We start from the raw sequence: 17,057 nt of genomic DNA, 5'->3' as shown, positions 1-17,057 counted from the left end.
GAAATTCATATAGAAGTTCTCGTTATTCCACATCAATCTGAGGTTTGGATATTTCTGATTCTGAAGACTCACTAAAGAGAGAGTAGTTGGCTTAGAATTTCAGAAAACTCTGGCCTTGAGTTAGTTTAAAACACAAAACTAGCCTTGGCACCAATTAGTTCTGGCATACTGATTCCTTTGTGAAGTAGAGGCTGAGGTTCCAACTTTCTTTGGAGAACAACTGGAAAAGGGCGTGTACCAAGTATAAGTCAGGAAGTCATGTTGCAGCTATATAAAACTTTGTTTAGGCTGCATTTGGAGTATTGTGTGTTGTTCTGGTCACCCCATTACAGGATGTGGAGGCTTTGGAGAGGATACAGAAGAGGTTTACCAGAAGGCTATCTGAATTAGAGGCTATGAGCTATAAGGAGAGGTTGGGAAAACTTGGGGTTTTTTCTTTGGGACGGCAGAGGCTGAGGGGAGACAGGATAGTTTATAAAATTATAAGAGGCAGAGGTAGGGTAGATAATCAGAAACTTTTTCCCCAGAGTAGAGCTGTCAAGCACTAGTGGATATGCTTTCATCCCAACGGGAGGAAAGTTCAACTTAAGGGAAGTGTACAGGGCAAGTATTTTACACAGCGTGAGAAGTGCCTGGAATAGGCTACCAGGAGTGGTTGCGGAAGCAGATACGATCGTGATGTTTAAGAGGCTGTTAAATAGATACATGAATATACAGGGGTAGAGGGATGTAGATTATGCACAAGCAGATACAGCACTGTGTGCAGCACAGAGTGGGCTGAAGGGCCTGTTTCTGTACTGCACTGTACTACATAGATCATTTTCCTTTTTGCCGTCTCCAGATCTTGCAGAGGGTGGTGAATCTTTGGTATTCTGCACTGCAGAGAGCAGTGGAAGCTGGATCACTGTGGGTACCTAAGGGGGAAGTAGATGTGTTTTGAAAAGATCAGGGGATTGAGGGCTGCGTGGCCGGTACAGAGAGGAGCTGAGGCCTGGGGCAGAACAGCCTGATCGTATTGAGCGGCAGGCCAGGCTCGAGGGGCCAAGTGGCCTACTCCTCCTTCTATTTTCTTCATGAACTTGCCTCCCCCATTCCACTAAGTGCTTTTGAACATAGAACATAAAACACTACGACACAGTACAGTTTTAAGGTGCTTGGAAGTAGGTACAGACAAGACGTCAGGGGTAAGTTTTTTTACACAGAGAGTAGTGAGTCCGTGGACTGGGCTGCCGGCGATGGTGGTGGAGGCGGATATGATAGGGTCTTTTAAGAGAGTCCTGGATAGGTACATGGAGCTCAGAAAAATAGAGGGCTATGGGTAACCTTAGATAATTTCTAATGTAAGTACACATTTGGCACGGCATCGTGGGCCGAAGGGCCTGTATTGGGCTGTAGGTTTTCTATGTTTAGGGTAGGCCATTCAGTCAACAATGTGCAAACCTTTTAACCTACTCTCGGATCAATCAAAACCTCCCTCTTACACAGCCCTCCATTTTTCTATAATCTGTGTGCCTATCTAAATGTCCCTGATGTATCTGACTCAAGCAACACCCCTGGCAGTGCATTCCACGTACCCACCACTCTCTGTGTAAGAGAAAACTACCCCTGACATCCCCGCTATACTTTCCTCCAGTCACCTTAAGATGACTCCCCCTTGTATTAGATATTTCTGCCCTGAGCAGAAGTCTCAGTCCATCCACTCAGTCTGTGCCTCTTCTCATCTTGTACACCTCCTTTTGAATTTCAAAACAGTGAAGGTAAACTTAAGCTGCACCTTTTGTTCAAGGGAGTGGTGATACCTGGAAAGCATTGCCTTGGGTGATGGTAGAGGCAGATGTATTGGAGGCTTTTAAGAGACGTTTGTATAGGCACGTGAATGTGACAGAAATGGAAGGATATGGCCATTGTGTATGCAGAAGGGATTAGTTTAGTTAGACATTTTATCACTAATTTACTTGGTTCAGCACTACACTGTGGGTCCCAGGGCCTGTTCCTGTACTGTACTGGTCTATGTTCTGCATACTATGTTCTAAAAGCCAGGGAATGTGAGAACTGTGGTGCGTCTCCATTCTCCAATGATGTTTCTGTAGCTCGCACACCCATTGTTCGTGCTGGATCGGGATCCCGATGCCGTGGGTCACCGCTCCCCACTTTTGGCAGGTTCTTCGGCATTCCGAGATTTGCCAAGTGTCTTGCCGCAGATCACGTGACAGCAGAGCGTTGCCAACAATGCAGGAAAGCTGGAAGAGACAGGGCAGCTTTCGAGGTTAAATCTGAATGAATGCAAGCTGACTTTGAACAGAACACTCCCCAGAAATTGAAATCTTGGGCGTTGCTCTCTACCAAGTGAATAGATTTAGTGAACATAGAACAAGGAAGTTGCAACTTGGAACACAACATTGCATCGCAGTACAGGCCCTTCACATTCTGGAGCGTTTAGGGAGTTCTTCAAGTTTTTTACCGATCTCATTACCGGGTACCTGCACACTCTCCGCCATGGTATTCTGGTTGTCAGTCATTTCAATTCTGCTCCACATTTCCACACCGGCCTATCTGTCCTCAACCTACTCCACTGCCAGGCTGAAACTAGAGGAACAAGACCTCATATTCTGCAAATGGAGAGCATGAAGATTGAGATTCGGTGAAAAGCTTGTCTTTCATACTGTTCACTCAGCTGAAGTCATTACAGGTGCATTGAGCTAGAATAAGGTAAAAACCATAACGACGCAGAGTCAAGTGTAAAAGTTACTGTAGAGGTGCAGTGCAGGTGAACTATGAAGTGTGTGATTATAACAGGGCACTGTAGATAGTCCATCTGATTGTACAAGGAGTCCATTCAAGAGTCTGATAACAGTGGGATAGAAACTGTCCTTGAGCCTGACGGAATGTGCTTTCAGGCTTTTGTATCTTCTGCCCAAATGGAGGAGGGAGAGGGGAGAATGTTTGGGGTGGGATGGGACTTTGATGTTGCTGGCTGCTTTACTGAGGAAGCTAGATGTATAGATAGAGTCCATAGAGGGGAAAGTGGTTTCTGTGATGTGCAGAGCTGTGTCCACGATGCTCTGAAGTTTCTCGTGGTCACATGCCATCGCGAGCCATTATGCATCGAGACAGAATGCTTTCAATGCAGCCATAAAAACCAGTGAGGGTCAAAAGAAAATTGTGTTTCTATTTCACCCTTCTCAACCAGAATACTTTGCATCCAAGGGCACACTTTCCATGCGGGATGTATGCAAGTATGCTAGCAAAACATGCACACACCAAGATCCCCCAAGCCCCATTAATATGGCAGCACCTCCCTTTCCAGCAAAAAAAAAGTGCAAAAAAATAGGAATAGAGAGAATTCATAGACAGTTCAGAAGTCTGGTGGCCGAGGGAAAGGAGGTGCTCCTGAATCATTGAGTGTGGGTCTTCAGGCTCTTGTACCTCCTCCTTGATGGTAGTAATGAGAAGAGGGCACGTCCTAGATGATGAGGCTTCTTAGTAATGGATGACTCAAGAGGCACCACCTCTTTAAGATGTCCTCAATGTTTGTGCCCATGATGGCTGTGCCTACAACCCTCTGCAGCCTCTTACGATCTTGAGCATTAGAGCCTCCTACGAGGCTGTGAATCAACCAGTCAGAATACTCTCCGTTCAACATCTGTCAGACTTTGTAAGAGTCTTTGGTAGCATTCCAAGTATCCTCAAACTCCTGATGAGGGTGCCACTTGCATGATTGATATAACTTGTATATCATTACTGGGTTCCTATATATTAGCACGTAGAATGTAGAACACTACAGCACAGTACAGACTTTTTGGCCCACAATGTTGTGCTGACCTTTTAACCTACTCTAAGGTCAATCTAACCCTTCCCTCCTACATAGCCATTTGTTTTTCTATCATCCAAATGCCTATCAAAGAGTTTCTTAATGTCCCTAGTATATCTGTCCCTACCACCACCCCTGGCCGAGCGTTCCATGCACTCACCATTCTGTGTAAAACAAAATCACCTCTGACATCACCCTATATTTACCTCCAGTCACCTTAAAATAATGTCTCCTGGCATTAGTCATTTCCTCCCTGGGAAAAAGGTCCTTGGCTATCCACTCGATCTATGCCTCTTATCACTTTGTGTACCTCTAGCAAGTCACCTCTCACCTCCTTTACTCCAAAGAGAAAAACCCTAGTTCACTGAACCTATCCTCATAAGACATGCTCTCTAATCCAGGCAGCATCCTGGTAAATCTCCTCTGCACCCTCCCTAAAGCTTCCACATCATCCCTATAATGAGGTGACCCGAACTGGGCACAATATTCCAAGTGTGCTCTAACCAGAGTTTTATAGAGCTGCAACGATAGCCGGAAGCCCTGGTCAATTCCATCTCAGCTCAGCTCTCTTAACATCTCTTTACATTATGTTGCCTTACTGTTGGTTAATTTGTTTATTTATTCCCCCTTGCAGACAGATACATGTTGGCTGCATCTAACAGTACCCGAAATGTCCTTCAGCTTGGACATCCTTTCAGATAAGTTTGCCAAGAACTCATCAAATTATTTAATTATTGAGAAGCTCCACCGGATTCTGGATGGTATTCACAACTGTCTGTCTGAAGATGGAAAGGTAAGGTACCTAATGTCCATTCCGTGTGGGCAGTCACCTTATGTTGAGACACTCCTGCACGTAACTTCACTTTATGTGCATACGTATAAGCTAATCTTATATACACTCAGTTACACCACTGAACATATGCTCATCAATGCAGATATTTCATCAGCCAATCAGGTGGCAGTAACTCAATGCATTAGAGCATGCAGACATGGTCATGAGGTTCAGATATTGTTCAGACCAGACATCAGAATGGGGAAGAAATGTGATCTAAGCAACCTTGACCATGGAGTGATTGTTGGTGCCAGATGGGGTGCTTTGAGCATCTCAGAAACTGCTGATCTCCTGGGATTTTCACACACAACAGTCCCTAGAGTTTACAGAGAATGGTGCGTTAAACAAAAAACATGGAGTGTGTGGTAGTTCTATGGGTGAAAATGCTTTGTTCCTGAGAGAGCTCAGAGGAGAATGGCCAGACTGGCTCAAGCTGGCAGGAAGGTGACAGTAACTCAGAATATCCACGTGCTACAAGAGTGGTGTGCAGAAGAGCATCTCTGAATGCACAACATGTCGAATCGTGAAGCGGACATACATTCAGTGGTCACTTTATCGGGTACAGGAGGTATGAAAGGTGGCATGGTCTGGATGGTGGGGATCCTTTGTGATGGGCGCTGCTTTCTTGTAGCACTGCTTATTGCAGATGTGCTCAAAGATGGCAAAGGGTTTTCCTGTGATGGACTGGGTTGTATCCATCACTTTTTATAGGCTTTTCCATTCTTGGGCATTGGTGTTTCTATACCAGGTCGTAGAAACATAGAAAATATACAGCACAATACAGGCCCTTCGGCCCACAAAGATGTGCCAAACATGTCTCTAGTCCTCTATTTTTCTAAGCTCCATGTAGCCATCCAGGAGTCTCTCAAAAAACCCTATTGTTTCTGCTTCCACCACCGCCACCAGCAGCCCATTCCACGTACTCACCACTCTCTGCGTAAAAAACTTAACCCTGACATCTCCTCTGTACCTACTTCCAAGCACCTTAAAACTGTGCCCTCTCGTGATAGCCATTTCAGCCCTGGGGAAAAGCCTCTGTCTATCCACACGATCAATGCCTCTCATTATCTTGTAGACCTCTATCAGGTCACCTCTCATCCTCCGTCGCTCCAAGGAGAAAAGGCTGAGTTCACTCAATCTATTCTCATAAGGCATGCTCCCCAATCCAGGCAACATCCTTGTAAATCTCCTCTGCACCCTTTCTGTGGTTTCCATGTCCTTCCTGTGGTGAGGCGACCAGAATTGAGCACAGTACTCCAAGTGGGGTCTGACCAGGGTCCTATATAGCTGCAACATTACTTCTCGGCTCTTAAACTCAATCCCACAATTGATGAAGGCCAATGCACCGTATGCCTTCTTAACCACACAGTCAACCTGCACAGCAGCTTTGAGTGTCCTGTGGACTTGGACACCAAGATCCCTCTGATCCTCCACACTGCCAAGAGTCTTACCATTAATGCTCTATTCTGCCATCGTATTTGACCTACCAAAATGAACCACCTCACACTTATCTGGGTGAACTCCATCTGCCACTTCTCAGCCCAGTTTTTCATCCTATCAATGTCCTGTTGTAACCTCTGACAGCCCTCCATACTATCCACAATACCCCCAACCTTTGTGTCATCAACAAACTTCCTAACCCATCCCTCCACTTCTTCATCCAGGACATGATACAGCCAGTCAGGATACTCTCTACTGTGCATCAATAAATGGAGTTTTATTAGCCCATATCTTGTTGATGCTTGGAAACATCTTCAAGCAACATTAAAAGTTGCAACACCGGATGTAAGATTAGTTGTGTTTGAAAATTATTTGGAGGAATGATGTGGAGATCTTATGACTCTGGAATGTTGAGCTTTGTGTGGTCAATGATTAAGAATTCATAAATAAATTTTAAATGTTTTCATTTTAAATCCTGGCAAAGATACAGCATCTCTGTAAATACTGTAATTGATTTATCGTATAATTTCACAAATGTTAACTGTTTGAGTGGGGTTGCCGGGGAACTGGTGTTTAGTCCTGTGTAACAACAAGTCAGGAAATGAAAATTTGTCTTAATAGAATTCACAAAATACTATCCAATAACCTGGGATACCAAATAAAAACTTTCTCTGAAATTTACGTGAAAATTGTAACTAAGACTGCACAAAACTTGTACTTTTTCAACTCACGATTCTTGATGGGTGCAGCTTCGCATTATGAATATCGCAATGTAGACTATTTTCTACAAAAAACAACACCACCCTCCCCCAGTAAAACTGGAGTTACCCAGGTATACATGTACCTTTTAAGAGCTGTGCAGATAATGTGCTGTGACTTTTGATGCAATGTTCAAAGTTCAAAGTAAATTTATTATAAAAGTACATATATATCACCACATGCTACCTTGAGATTCATTTTCTTGCAGACATTTACAGTAGAACAGAAATATATATAAATACTGAACACATGAGTTGTAGATTCCTTGAAAGTTTGGGTTGAGTGATGTCTCTCTCCAGTGAAAGGTACCCTGTGTTAGCATTCCCAATGCCTTGGCAATGGTAACATTCATTTACTTTATTACTTTATTTCGGGAGGACTAGAATATAAAAGCAGGGAGGTAATACTGTGGCTTTATGAGCCATTGGTCAGAAGACACTTGGAGTATTGTGACAAGTTTTGGTTCCATTATTTAAGAAATGATGTGCAGGCACTAGAGAGGGTGCAGAGGAGGTTCACAAGTAATGACACTGGGAATGAAAGGGTTAAAGTATGAGGAGCATTTGATGAAGTTTAAAAGAATGAGAAGTTCTCATTGAAACCTACCAAATATCGAAAGGCAGAGATTGAGTGGACCTGAAGAGGTGATTCCAATAGTGGGGGAGCCCAGGATCAGAGGGCAGAGTCTCAGACACAAGGACATCTGTTTAGAACAGAGATGAGGAGGAATTTCTTTAGCCAGAGGGTGGTGAATCTGTAGAATCCATTGCCACAGGTGGCTGTGGAGGCCAAGGCATTGGGTATATTTGAAGTGGAGTTCTTGATTAGTCAGAGCATCAAGGAGAAGGCAGGAGAATGGGGTTGAGAGAAATAATAATTCAGCCATGATAGAATGGCGGAGCAGACTCGATGGGCCAGATGGACTAATTCTGCCCCTCTGTCTTTGGTCTTATGATGTACTATATAATCAAGTTTGTATCCAGACACTCTGGGGGTCTAATTAACTACCTTGTTGTTTTGATGCAGGATTACGTGGATGAATCCGAATACACTTGTGAAAAATCCAACATGGAGCCCAGGCAATACTTTAATTACTTCAACGAAATCATTGGCGCCTTCCAGTCAGCAGAGGACAGCAGCCCGTGCGATTCCGACGTCATCTGCAGGGTGGAGGGGCCAGACACAGGTAGGCGTCCAGGTTTCTCAGCAGCATTCCTGGCGTTGTCTAAGCCACAGGGTGAGATTCAGCATCAGATGTTGGGAGACCAGGATGGCCGCAGGACTGCAAAAAAATTGCAGCACAGCAAGAGGCCTTTTGGCCCATCGTGTCCATGCTGGCCAATTTTGTCCCTGATCCCATTTCTGAGTCCACAGTTTATCATTCCTTCATTCCAAGTATAGTTCAGTGGTGTTTTCCAGACCGCTTGGGTATAACAAACTTCCTGGGTGCCCTCTAACCAATTGCTTTAAACCCATACGGTCTACATATTAAGTCAAAGAGTCACATGGCACAGAAACAAGTTTGTCAAGCCCATGCCAGTCAGCAAGCACCATCAACACTTCATCACCAAGCTCTGCCCAAGACTCTTCCACTCACCCACACAGCGAGCCTGCCTACCCACAGCTCCTTTGAACGTGGAAGGACACCAGAGCATCCGGAATAAACCCACTTAGTCATAGGAACCCGCACAAAGCTGCAACAGAGACAGCACCGGAGGTCAGAACCGAACCCAGGTCTCTGGAGCTGTGAGATGGCAGTGCTTCAGGACTGGCACCAGTGTGCCATGCCTCTCAAACATCTTCCTTCCTACTCTATCCAGAGCCGCATACTCTCTTTTGTTCCGAAAAGAGCAATCTAACCCGAGCCTGTGTCTCCCTTTGCAACTATAATTCTCCAAGCCAGGCAATATCCTTGCGCAGTTCTCTTCTCTGCTACAGTCGAGTCCTATGTATAGTTGGTGAGGTTACCAGAAGAGTGCACAATGCCCCAGTTATTTCTGTCCGAGTACATTTAGTGTCCCCCAGACTGTCCTTTCACCGGGAAATGAGCAAACTGCCCCTCTGGATATGTAGTTTGACCTCGGAGAGAATGAGGCAGAGACTGAGACTGAAACTGGTGTGGAGAATAAGGTAGTGTTCATAGGAATGTAATGGACTACAAGACATTGAAGCAGAATTGGACTATTTGGCCCATGGTCTCTGCTCCACCATTCCATTATGGCTGATGTATTTTCCCTCTCAATCCCGTTCTCTGTCTTTGACACGCTTTCTAGCGAAGAACCTATCAATCCAATGACTTGGGCTCCACAACCATCTATGCCAATCTATACCACAGATCCACCACCCTCTGGCTAAAGAAATTGCTCCTCATCTCTGTTCTAAAGGGTCGTCCTTCTATTCTGAGGCTGTGCCCTCTGGTCCCAGACTCCCTCAGACAAAAGACAAAAGAGAGACAGCTTCATCCCCTTCTCTTTTTCAGTATTACAACATGACAGCCAGTTTGTGTAGAGTAAGCTCCTACAGACTGAAATGTGACAACGACCTAATAGTTAGTATTTCATTATATAGTTGACTGAGGTTTAAACATTAACCAAGCTATGAGGATGATCTCCCTGGTCACACCCCTGCTAGCTTCTCTAAAAGAGTAATTCTTCAATTCATGGATGTTTGATTTGCAAGAACTTGCTTTAATACCAAGGCTATGAATCTTTAGTTTACAAACCTTCTTTCCCTTAACACACCACTCTCCGTAAATAGGAAAGTGGTGCACCAAATAGCATTCTCTCTTCTCCCTTCTCCTACAGGGCAGAAGATACAAAAGCCTGAAAGTACTTAACACAGGGCCCAAAGACAGCTTCTATCCCGCTGTTCTAAATCTATCAAATGTACCCCTGGTATAAGGTGGACTCTTGACCTCACAATCTACTTCGTTATATTCCTAGACTTTATTGTTCATCTGGACTGCACTTTCCTGTAGTTGTTAAACGTTGTTCTGCATTGTTATTGTTTTACCTTCTTCTAGCTCAATGCACTGTGTAATGATCTGATCTGTATGAACAGTCTGCAAGACACAAGCTTTTCACTATATCTTAGTAAATGTGACAATAATAAACCAATTCCAATTTAAATTGCAATTCCAAAAATACCAATCATACAATTTCAATTAGTGAAATTTTGCCTAATAAAATGCTTCCAAAGAACACATCCCTTTTATAAATCAGGGGGACTTTGAGGTCTTTTACCTTAGAATAAAAATCAGGTTTAATATCAGTAGCATATATAGTATGTTCTGAAATTTGGTGCTTTGCGGCAACAGTGCAGTGAAATACAAAAATATACTGTATATAAAAGTTAAATTAAGTAGTGCAAAAAGAGGAAAAAAAGGGAAAAATAGTGAGGTAGTGTAAATGGGTCCATTCAGAAACCTGGTTACCGAGGGGAAGAGGCTGTTCCTAAAACATTGAGTGTGTGCCTTCAGGCTCCTATACCTCCTCCCTGATGGTAGTGATGAGAAGAGGGCATGGCCTGTGTGATGGGGGTATTTAATGACAGATGCCACATTTTTGAGTTTACAATTTTCTGCAGCTTTCTTCTGATCCTGTGCAGTCACCCCTGCATACCAGAGGTTGATGCAACCGGTTAGACTGCTCTCCACGGTACACCTGTAGGAATTCGTGAGAGTCTTTGCTGACATACCGGGTCTGTTCAAATTCCGAAAGAAATATAACTGCTGTCATGCCTTTTTCATAATTGCGTAAATATGGTGCACCCAGGATAATTCTTCAGAGATGTTGACACCCAGGATCTTGAAACTGCTCTCCTTTTCCACTACTGATCCCTTAATGAGGACTGGTGTGTTTTCCCTTGATTTCCCCTTCCTGAAGTCCACAATCAATTCCTTGGTCTTACTGATGTGTGTACGGTTCCTTTTACTTCCATCTGACAGGACCTGATTACTATCTCGTTTACCTAATGAATAGATTAATTGAATTCCTAAAGATTTTAATGACCAGATCACCATATTGTCGGGCACCTGCACGCTGTGTGAAACAACAAAAAAAACTAAGTCCATTGTAGCGTAAAGTGACTAAAGTGTTGATGGTGTTGCTATAGTAGTGATTAGCATTGTGCAGGTGGGTGTCAGAATCAAATCGTTGAAGGAGGTAGCTGTCCTTGAACTTACTGGTGTGGGACTTCAGCTTCGGTGCCTCCTGCCCACTGGTAGCTCTGAGAAGATGGCAGAGCCCAGGCGGTGGACATCTTGGATTAGATTAGATTATGAGTACACTCAGTCCTTGTTTATTGTCATTTAGAAATGCATGCATTAAGAAATGATACAATGTTCCTCCAGAGTGATATCACAAAAAAAACAGGACAAACTAAAGACTAACACTGACAAGACCACAAAATTATAACATATAGTTACAGCAGTGCAAAGCAATACCATAATTTGATAAAGAACAGACCATGGGAATGGTAAAAAAAAGTCTCAAAGTTCCGATCGGCTCCCGATAGTCCCTGATAGCAGGCGGTAGAAGGGAGAAACTCTCTCTGCCATAAACCTCCAGGCACTGACAACTGTCGATGCATTGGAAGCACCTGACCCCAGCCGACTCTGAGTCCGTCCGAAAACTTCGAGCCTCCGACCAGCCCTTCGACACCGAGCGCCGAGCACCATCTCTGCCGAGCGCTTCGACCCCGTCCCGGCCGCCAGGCAACAAGCAAAGCCAAGGATTCGGGGCCTTCCTAGATTATGGATGTTTGCCTTTTTGCTGCTGTGCCTCCTGTAGATCAAGAGATTAAGGATTAAAGATTCAAGGATGAGCTTTATTTGCCACGTACACCAAAACAATTAATGTGTAGCTTTCCGTCTGTGACCCCAGCACAGTTGCAGATTATAAGTGTCGCCACACTTCTGCCACCAACATAGTATGCCCACAACTCACTAACACTAACTGAACCTCCTTGGAATGTAGGAGGAAATGGGAGCAACGGGAGGAAGCCCACAGGGTCACGGGGAGAACATACAAACTCATTTAGGCATTGGCAGGCGTCGGGCATATACATCAGTGATTAAATGGGCATAGTCCTCTTCTTCCTAAAGCTTCATATATCCTTCCGCATTCAAATTGCTGTAAATGTCTCCAAAAAGGTCTCTAGATGCTATATGAACTTTTTTTTTCTTAAAATTTGTTGAGTCTGGGGGAGTGGGGGGGGGAGGTTAATCAAAAATAATAAAATTAAGGTAATTGACCTTGGAATTGCGGAGCTTAGTGGCAAAGTGTATAAATGGAGATCCAATGGTCCATCTGAGCAACAATGCGGCCTGAGGGGCTGGAAGGAATTACGTCCCATTGTTCTATTTTCAGATATCTCATGTTCAGGTCTGAAGCAGAACTAGGTTTATTTTCACTGACGTATCTTGTGAAATTTGTCCTTTTGTGACAGCAGCGCAGTGCAGGGAATAATTGATATTGTAAATTGCAATAAGAAATAACTCATGAGTTCATGGACTGTGCAGAAATCTGATGGCAGAGGCGAAGAAGGTCTTCTGAAAATGTTCAGTGTGTCTCCTCCCCAATCTTCGTAATGAGAAAAGGCCTGTCCTGGATGGTGTGGGAATTACCATGCAATACATAACGATTGCTTTAGATTGCTATGAGAGTATATTAGAAAAACAGATGAATTGTGCAAAGAGAAGTTTGCTATAAGAATATATTAAAAAACAGATGAATTGTGCAAAGAGGGCAGAATAGTAAGGTAGTGTTTATGGGGTCATGGATTGTTCATAAATCTGATGACAGAGGGGAAGAAGCTGTTCCTAAAACATTGTGTGTGCATCTTCAGGCTCCCATACCTCCTCCCTGGTGGTAGTAATGAGAAGAGGGCATGCCCTGGGTGGTGAGGGTCCTTCATAATGGATGCCGCCTTCTTGAAGCATCACCTTTTGAAGATATCCTTAGTGATAGGGAGGGTTGTGCCTGTGATGGAAGTGGCTGCGTTTACAACCCTCTGCAGCTTTTTCCATTCCCGTGTATCGGTCTCTCCATAGCAACCAGTTAGGGTGCTCTCCAACTTACATCTATAGAAATTGCAACTGTTCTTTGATCAGAAGACTGTGAAGTCTGACAGGTATCAGGGAATCTCTCAGCTTAGGTTAGACCAGGTTTCTTGTTATGACAAGGAGTGTCTGGACTTGACTCATTGCCTGAGAAGGACTTGGAGTGTGGCCTGCTATGGGAGGGCTGAGACTTACAACTGGAAAATTGCTGCCAACAGTCCTTGAAGAAGAAATTTCCAGAGAGGAAACCTCTGAAAAAAAAGACACAAGAACACAAAATTGCACATCAGCATTCAAACCGGAATCCCAGATCCCTTCTTTGGCTCGTCCCCCGAAATACTGTTCATGTCCTGTGCCAGAGAGTTTCACAGTGAATGAATTGGTCTAATCACAGTTTTTTTGTAGAACAAAGAACAAGACTCCACAACCATCCTATTGATCAGCAGTTAAAGTGTCTGGTTAGTGTTGAATGGAGCACATTGGCAAAGGCCATGATTTTCTTTCTGGAAAGTAGCAGGGGGACCTTGTACGTGGGCTGTAACAGAGAGAAGGAGCCCCATTTATCATCTCATTAGACAGTGCAGTGCTCCATCGGCACCCAGGAGTTTAGCAACCTACACTGTGGATAGAATGTAGAACAGTACAGTGTTGCAACAGGCTGTTCGGCCCACGATGTCTATGTTGAACATGATACCAAATTAATCTAATTCTCTTCTGCTTGTGTATGATCCGTGTCCCTCTCTTCCTGTGTATTCACATGCCCATCTAACAGATGCTTAAGTGCCACTATTGTGTCACTTCCACCCCTCCTCCACAGCTGCCCGTTCCAAGCACCCACCACTCTCTAAAAGTGTAAGAAAACTTGCCCTGCAGAATTCCTTTAACTTTCTCCCTTTCACCTTAAATAACACGTATAGTACTTGACATTTCTACGTTGGAAGAAAGACTCTGCCAGTCTACGCTATCTACAGTATGCCTGTTATAATTTTTTAAACTTCTGTCCGGTCTCCTGTCAGCCTCAGACATACCAAAGAAGACAACCCAACCTCTCATAGAGTTATAGAGCACTACAGCACAGAAACAAGACCTTTGGCTCATCTAATCCATGCCAAACTGTTATCCTCCATCAACCCACACTTGGACCATCGCCCTCCGCTCCCTATCCAAACTTCTCTTAAATGTTGCAATTGGAACCACTTCCACTGACAGCTCATTCCACATTCGCACAACCCTCTGAGCAAAGACCTTCCCCCTCAGGTTCCCGTTAAATATTTTACCTTTCACCCTTAATACAGTATTTGATACAGGATGTGGAAACCATAGAAAGGGTGCAGAGGAGATTTACAAGGATGTTGCCAAGGATCATGCCTTATGAGAATAGGTTGAGTGAACTCGGCCTTTTCTCCTTGGAGCGACGGAGGATGAGAGGTGACCTGATAGAGGTGTATAAGATGATGAGAGGCATTGATCGTGTGGATAGTCAGAGGCTTTTTCCCAGGGCTCAAATGGCTAGCATGAGAGGGCACAGTTTTAAGGTGCTGGGGAGTGGGTACAGAGGAGATGTCAGGGGTAAGTTTTTTACACAGAAAGTGGTGAGCATGTGGAATGGGCTGCTGGCGACAGTGGTGGCAACGGATATGATAGGGTCTTTTAAGAGACTCCTGGACAGGTACATGGAGCTCAGAAAAATAGAGGGCTATGGGTAACCCTCAGCAATTTCTAAGGTAAGGACATGTTTGGCACAGCTTTGTGGGCTGAAGGGTCTGTATTGTGCTGTAGGTTTTCCATGTTTCGATTTGGCCCAGCATTTAAATTGATCAAACCACAGTTCTTTCCTCACTCTCAGGCCCAGACTCGGACCAAAGACCCTCGATTCAGCCCATACCTTACCTTTCCAATTTGTCCCAGCACTTAAATCAGACAAACCTCAGGTTGTATCTTGCTCTCAGATCTGGGCCCTGCCACTTCGATACGCTCTCAGGCCTGGGCCCTTGACCCATTCGGTCTGTATCCGACCTTTCCAATTCGGCCCAGCTCATAAATCAATCGAACCTCAGTTCTTTCCTTGTCCTGCACCTTAACTCTGCCTCACTTTGGCTCTGCTGCACCGAATCGCCTCCAAGCCTACTCCAGCAATGGTCATATATTGGCTCATTCCCCACTCTGGGGCCTGGGCCCCGTTGTCTCAGTTCGGCCTGCACACGCTGTGCCGCAACGGTCCCACACCTTTGAGACTTCAGTTCACAGTAACAAAAAGCACCGGGTTGTACCGATGGTTCAAAACTCAACTCCGAAAGGGAAGTTACAGGTAATTGATTGCCATGATCGTTTACCAGAAAGTGTGTGATTAATAAAGTAGTTAGTAGTTTTCTTTGTTTTGCTTACTGCTGACAAGTAGTCATTGTGCTTCACCAGCACCATCTTAAATCAGAAGATTTGTTTGAATCAGACAATTCATCACGGTGAATACAGGAAACAAGAATTAATGAAAAACCACACCCAGCAGGACAGTCAGTAACCAAGGTGCAATAAGGAAACAACAACCTGTGCAAATACAAAGAAAAAAAAACAATATATAGACAAGCAATAAATATCAAGAATATGAGATGAAGAGTCCTTGAAAATGAATTGGATTGGGTATCTGAAAGTGGGCTGTGGATTAGACAGGATAAGTGAGGTATTAATGCGTAGAACTTTTGTTTCATTAGACTTGTGTGTAATCCCACTCAAGGAGGTTAACACTGACCAACGAATATGACAGAGGAACCGATGTTTTAAATGCCAGGGTGAGACAGAGAGAATACATGGAATCCTCCACCACATTCCCTTTCTTCACTGGACAATCAGGATTTCTGCTCATATTGTAGAACAATACTGCCTTTAGCCCGTGACGTCTGTGATGACCATGATGTCAAATTAAACTAATTCCATCATCCTTGCTGATGGCCTGTGTCGCTCCATTCCCAGCCTCTTCATGCATCTGCTGAAATGCCACTGATGTATCTCCTGCTACCACCAATCCCTGACGGCATTCCACACAGTTTGTCACTCTGTGTTTAAAATAAAAACTTGTCCTGTACTTTATCTTTAACTTTCGTCACCCCCATCTTAAAAGTTAGGCCTTCTAGTATTTGACAATTCTATCTATGCCTCTGATAAATTTCTGTCAGATATCCCCTCAGTTTTTAACGCTCCAGTGATGACAATGAGTTTATCCAAACTCTCCTTATAGCACACATCCTCTTATCCACACAGCAGTATGGTACACTTCTGGAACACCACTGGTCACAGACTTCTAGTCAGAATAACACTCCTCCACCATTACCCTGTCTCTTCTATGAAAAAGCCATTGTATGAATAAGCCATTGTATGAATTTAAACTGCCAAGTCACATCTTAATCTTCTGGTTCAACCTACCATGAAGAACCTTTTACAAATGCTTTACTAAAGTCATTGTATACAATATCCACTGCCCTTCTATGATCAATTATCTTCGTTGCCTCAGGAAAAAGCAATTACGTTTTAAGGTACAACTTGTCCCACACAAAGCCACACTGATTATCTCTCATAATCCCATGCTTTTCCAAACCCCTAAATCTTACATTAAGTATACTCTCCAAAGAAATCTTGGCCTTTCTTCCTTGGAGTGACGGAGGATGAAAGGTGACCTCGTTGAGGTATATAAGATGATGAGAGGCATTGATGGTGTGGATAGCCAGAGCTTTTTCCCCAGGTCTGAAATGGCTAACACAAGGGGGCAAAGTTTTAAGGTGCTTGGAAGTAGGTACAGAGGGGATGTCGGGGTAAGTCTTTCACACGTAGAGTGGTGGGTGCGTGGAATGCACTGCTGGTGATGGTGGTGGAGGCGGATACAATAGGGTCTTTTAAGAGACTCTTAGACAGGTACATGGAGCTTAGAAAAATAGAGAGCTATGCGGTAAGGTAATTCTAGACAGTTTCTAGATTAGGTTACATGGTCGGTACAACATTGTGGGCTGAAGGGCCTGTAACATGCTGTAAATTTCTATGCTCTATGTTCATCACAAAAACCACAATGGGAAGAATGAGGATTTATTGGCCAAGGATTTAGAAGGAAGAGAGAGGCAAAGAGATATAGATTGAGACCCTCACAAAATAAGAGGCCAGATTTGGAG

General features: G+C 44.0%; 1 protein-coding gene across 3 annotated transcripts in view; it reads left to right on the top strand.

Annotated features, from left to right (window-relative positions):
- The window catches only part of kitlga (kit ligand a), a 137,330-nt gene that overhangs the window by 62,409 nt on the left and 57,864 nt on the right, over positions 1-17,057 (top strand). For all 3 annotated transcript variants that reach the window (XM_063058370.1, XM_063058369.1, XM_063058371.1), the window contains exons 4-5: positions 4,446-4,604; positions 7,869-8,028. In XM_063058370.1, the coding sequence (XP_062914440.1) occupies positions 4,446-4,604; positions 7,869-8,028 (319 nt within the window). The remainder of the gene's footprint in view (positions 1-4,445; positions 4,605-7,868; positions 8,029-17,057) is intronic.

The sequence above is a fragment of the Mobula hypostoma genome, chromosome 9 (genome assembly GCF_963921235.1).
Source record: "Mobula hypostoma chromosome 9, sMobHyp1.1, whole genome shotgun sequence".
In the NCBI taxonomy this organism is placed as follows: domain Eukaryota; kingdom Metazoa; phylum Chordata; class Chondrichthyes; order Myliobatiformes; family Myliobatidae; genus Mobula; species Mobula hypostoma.
The sequence above is the reverse complement of the archived record's forward strand: the minus strand, read 5'-3'. Positions and strand labels throughout refer to the sequence as shown.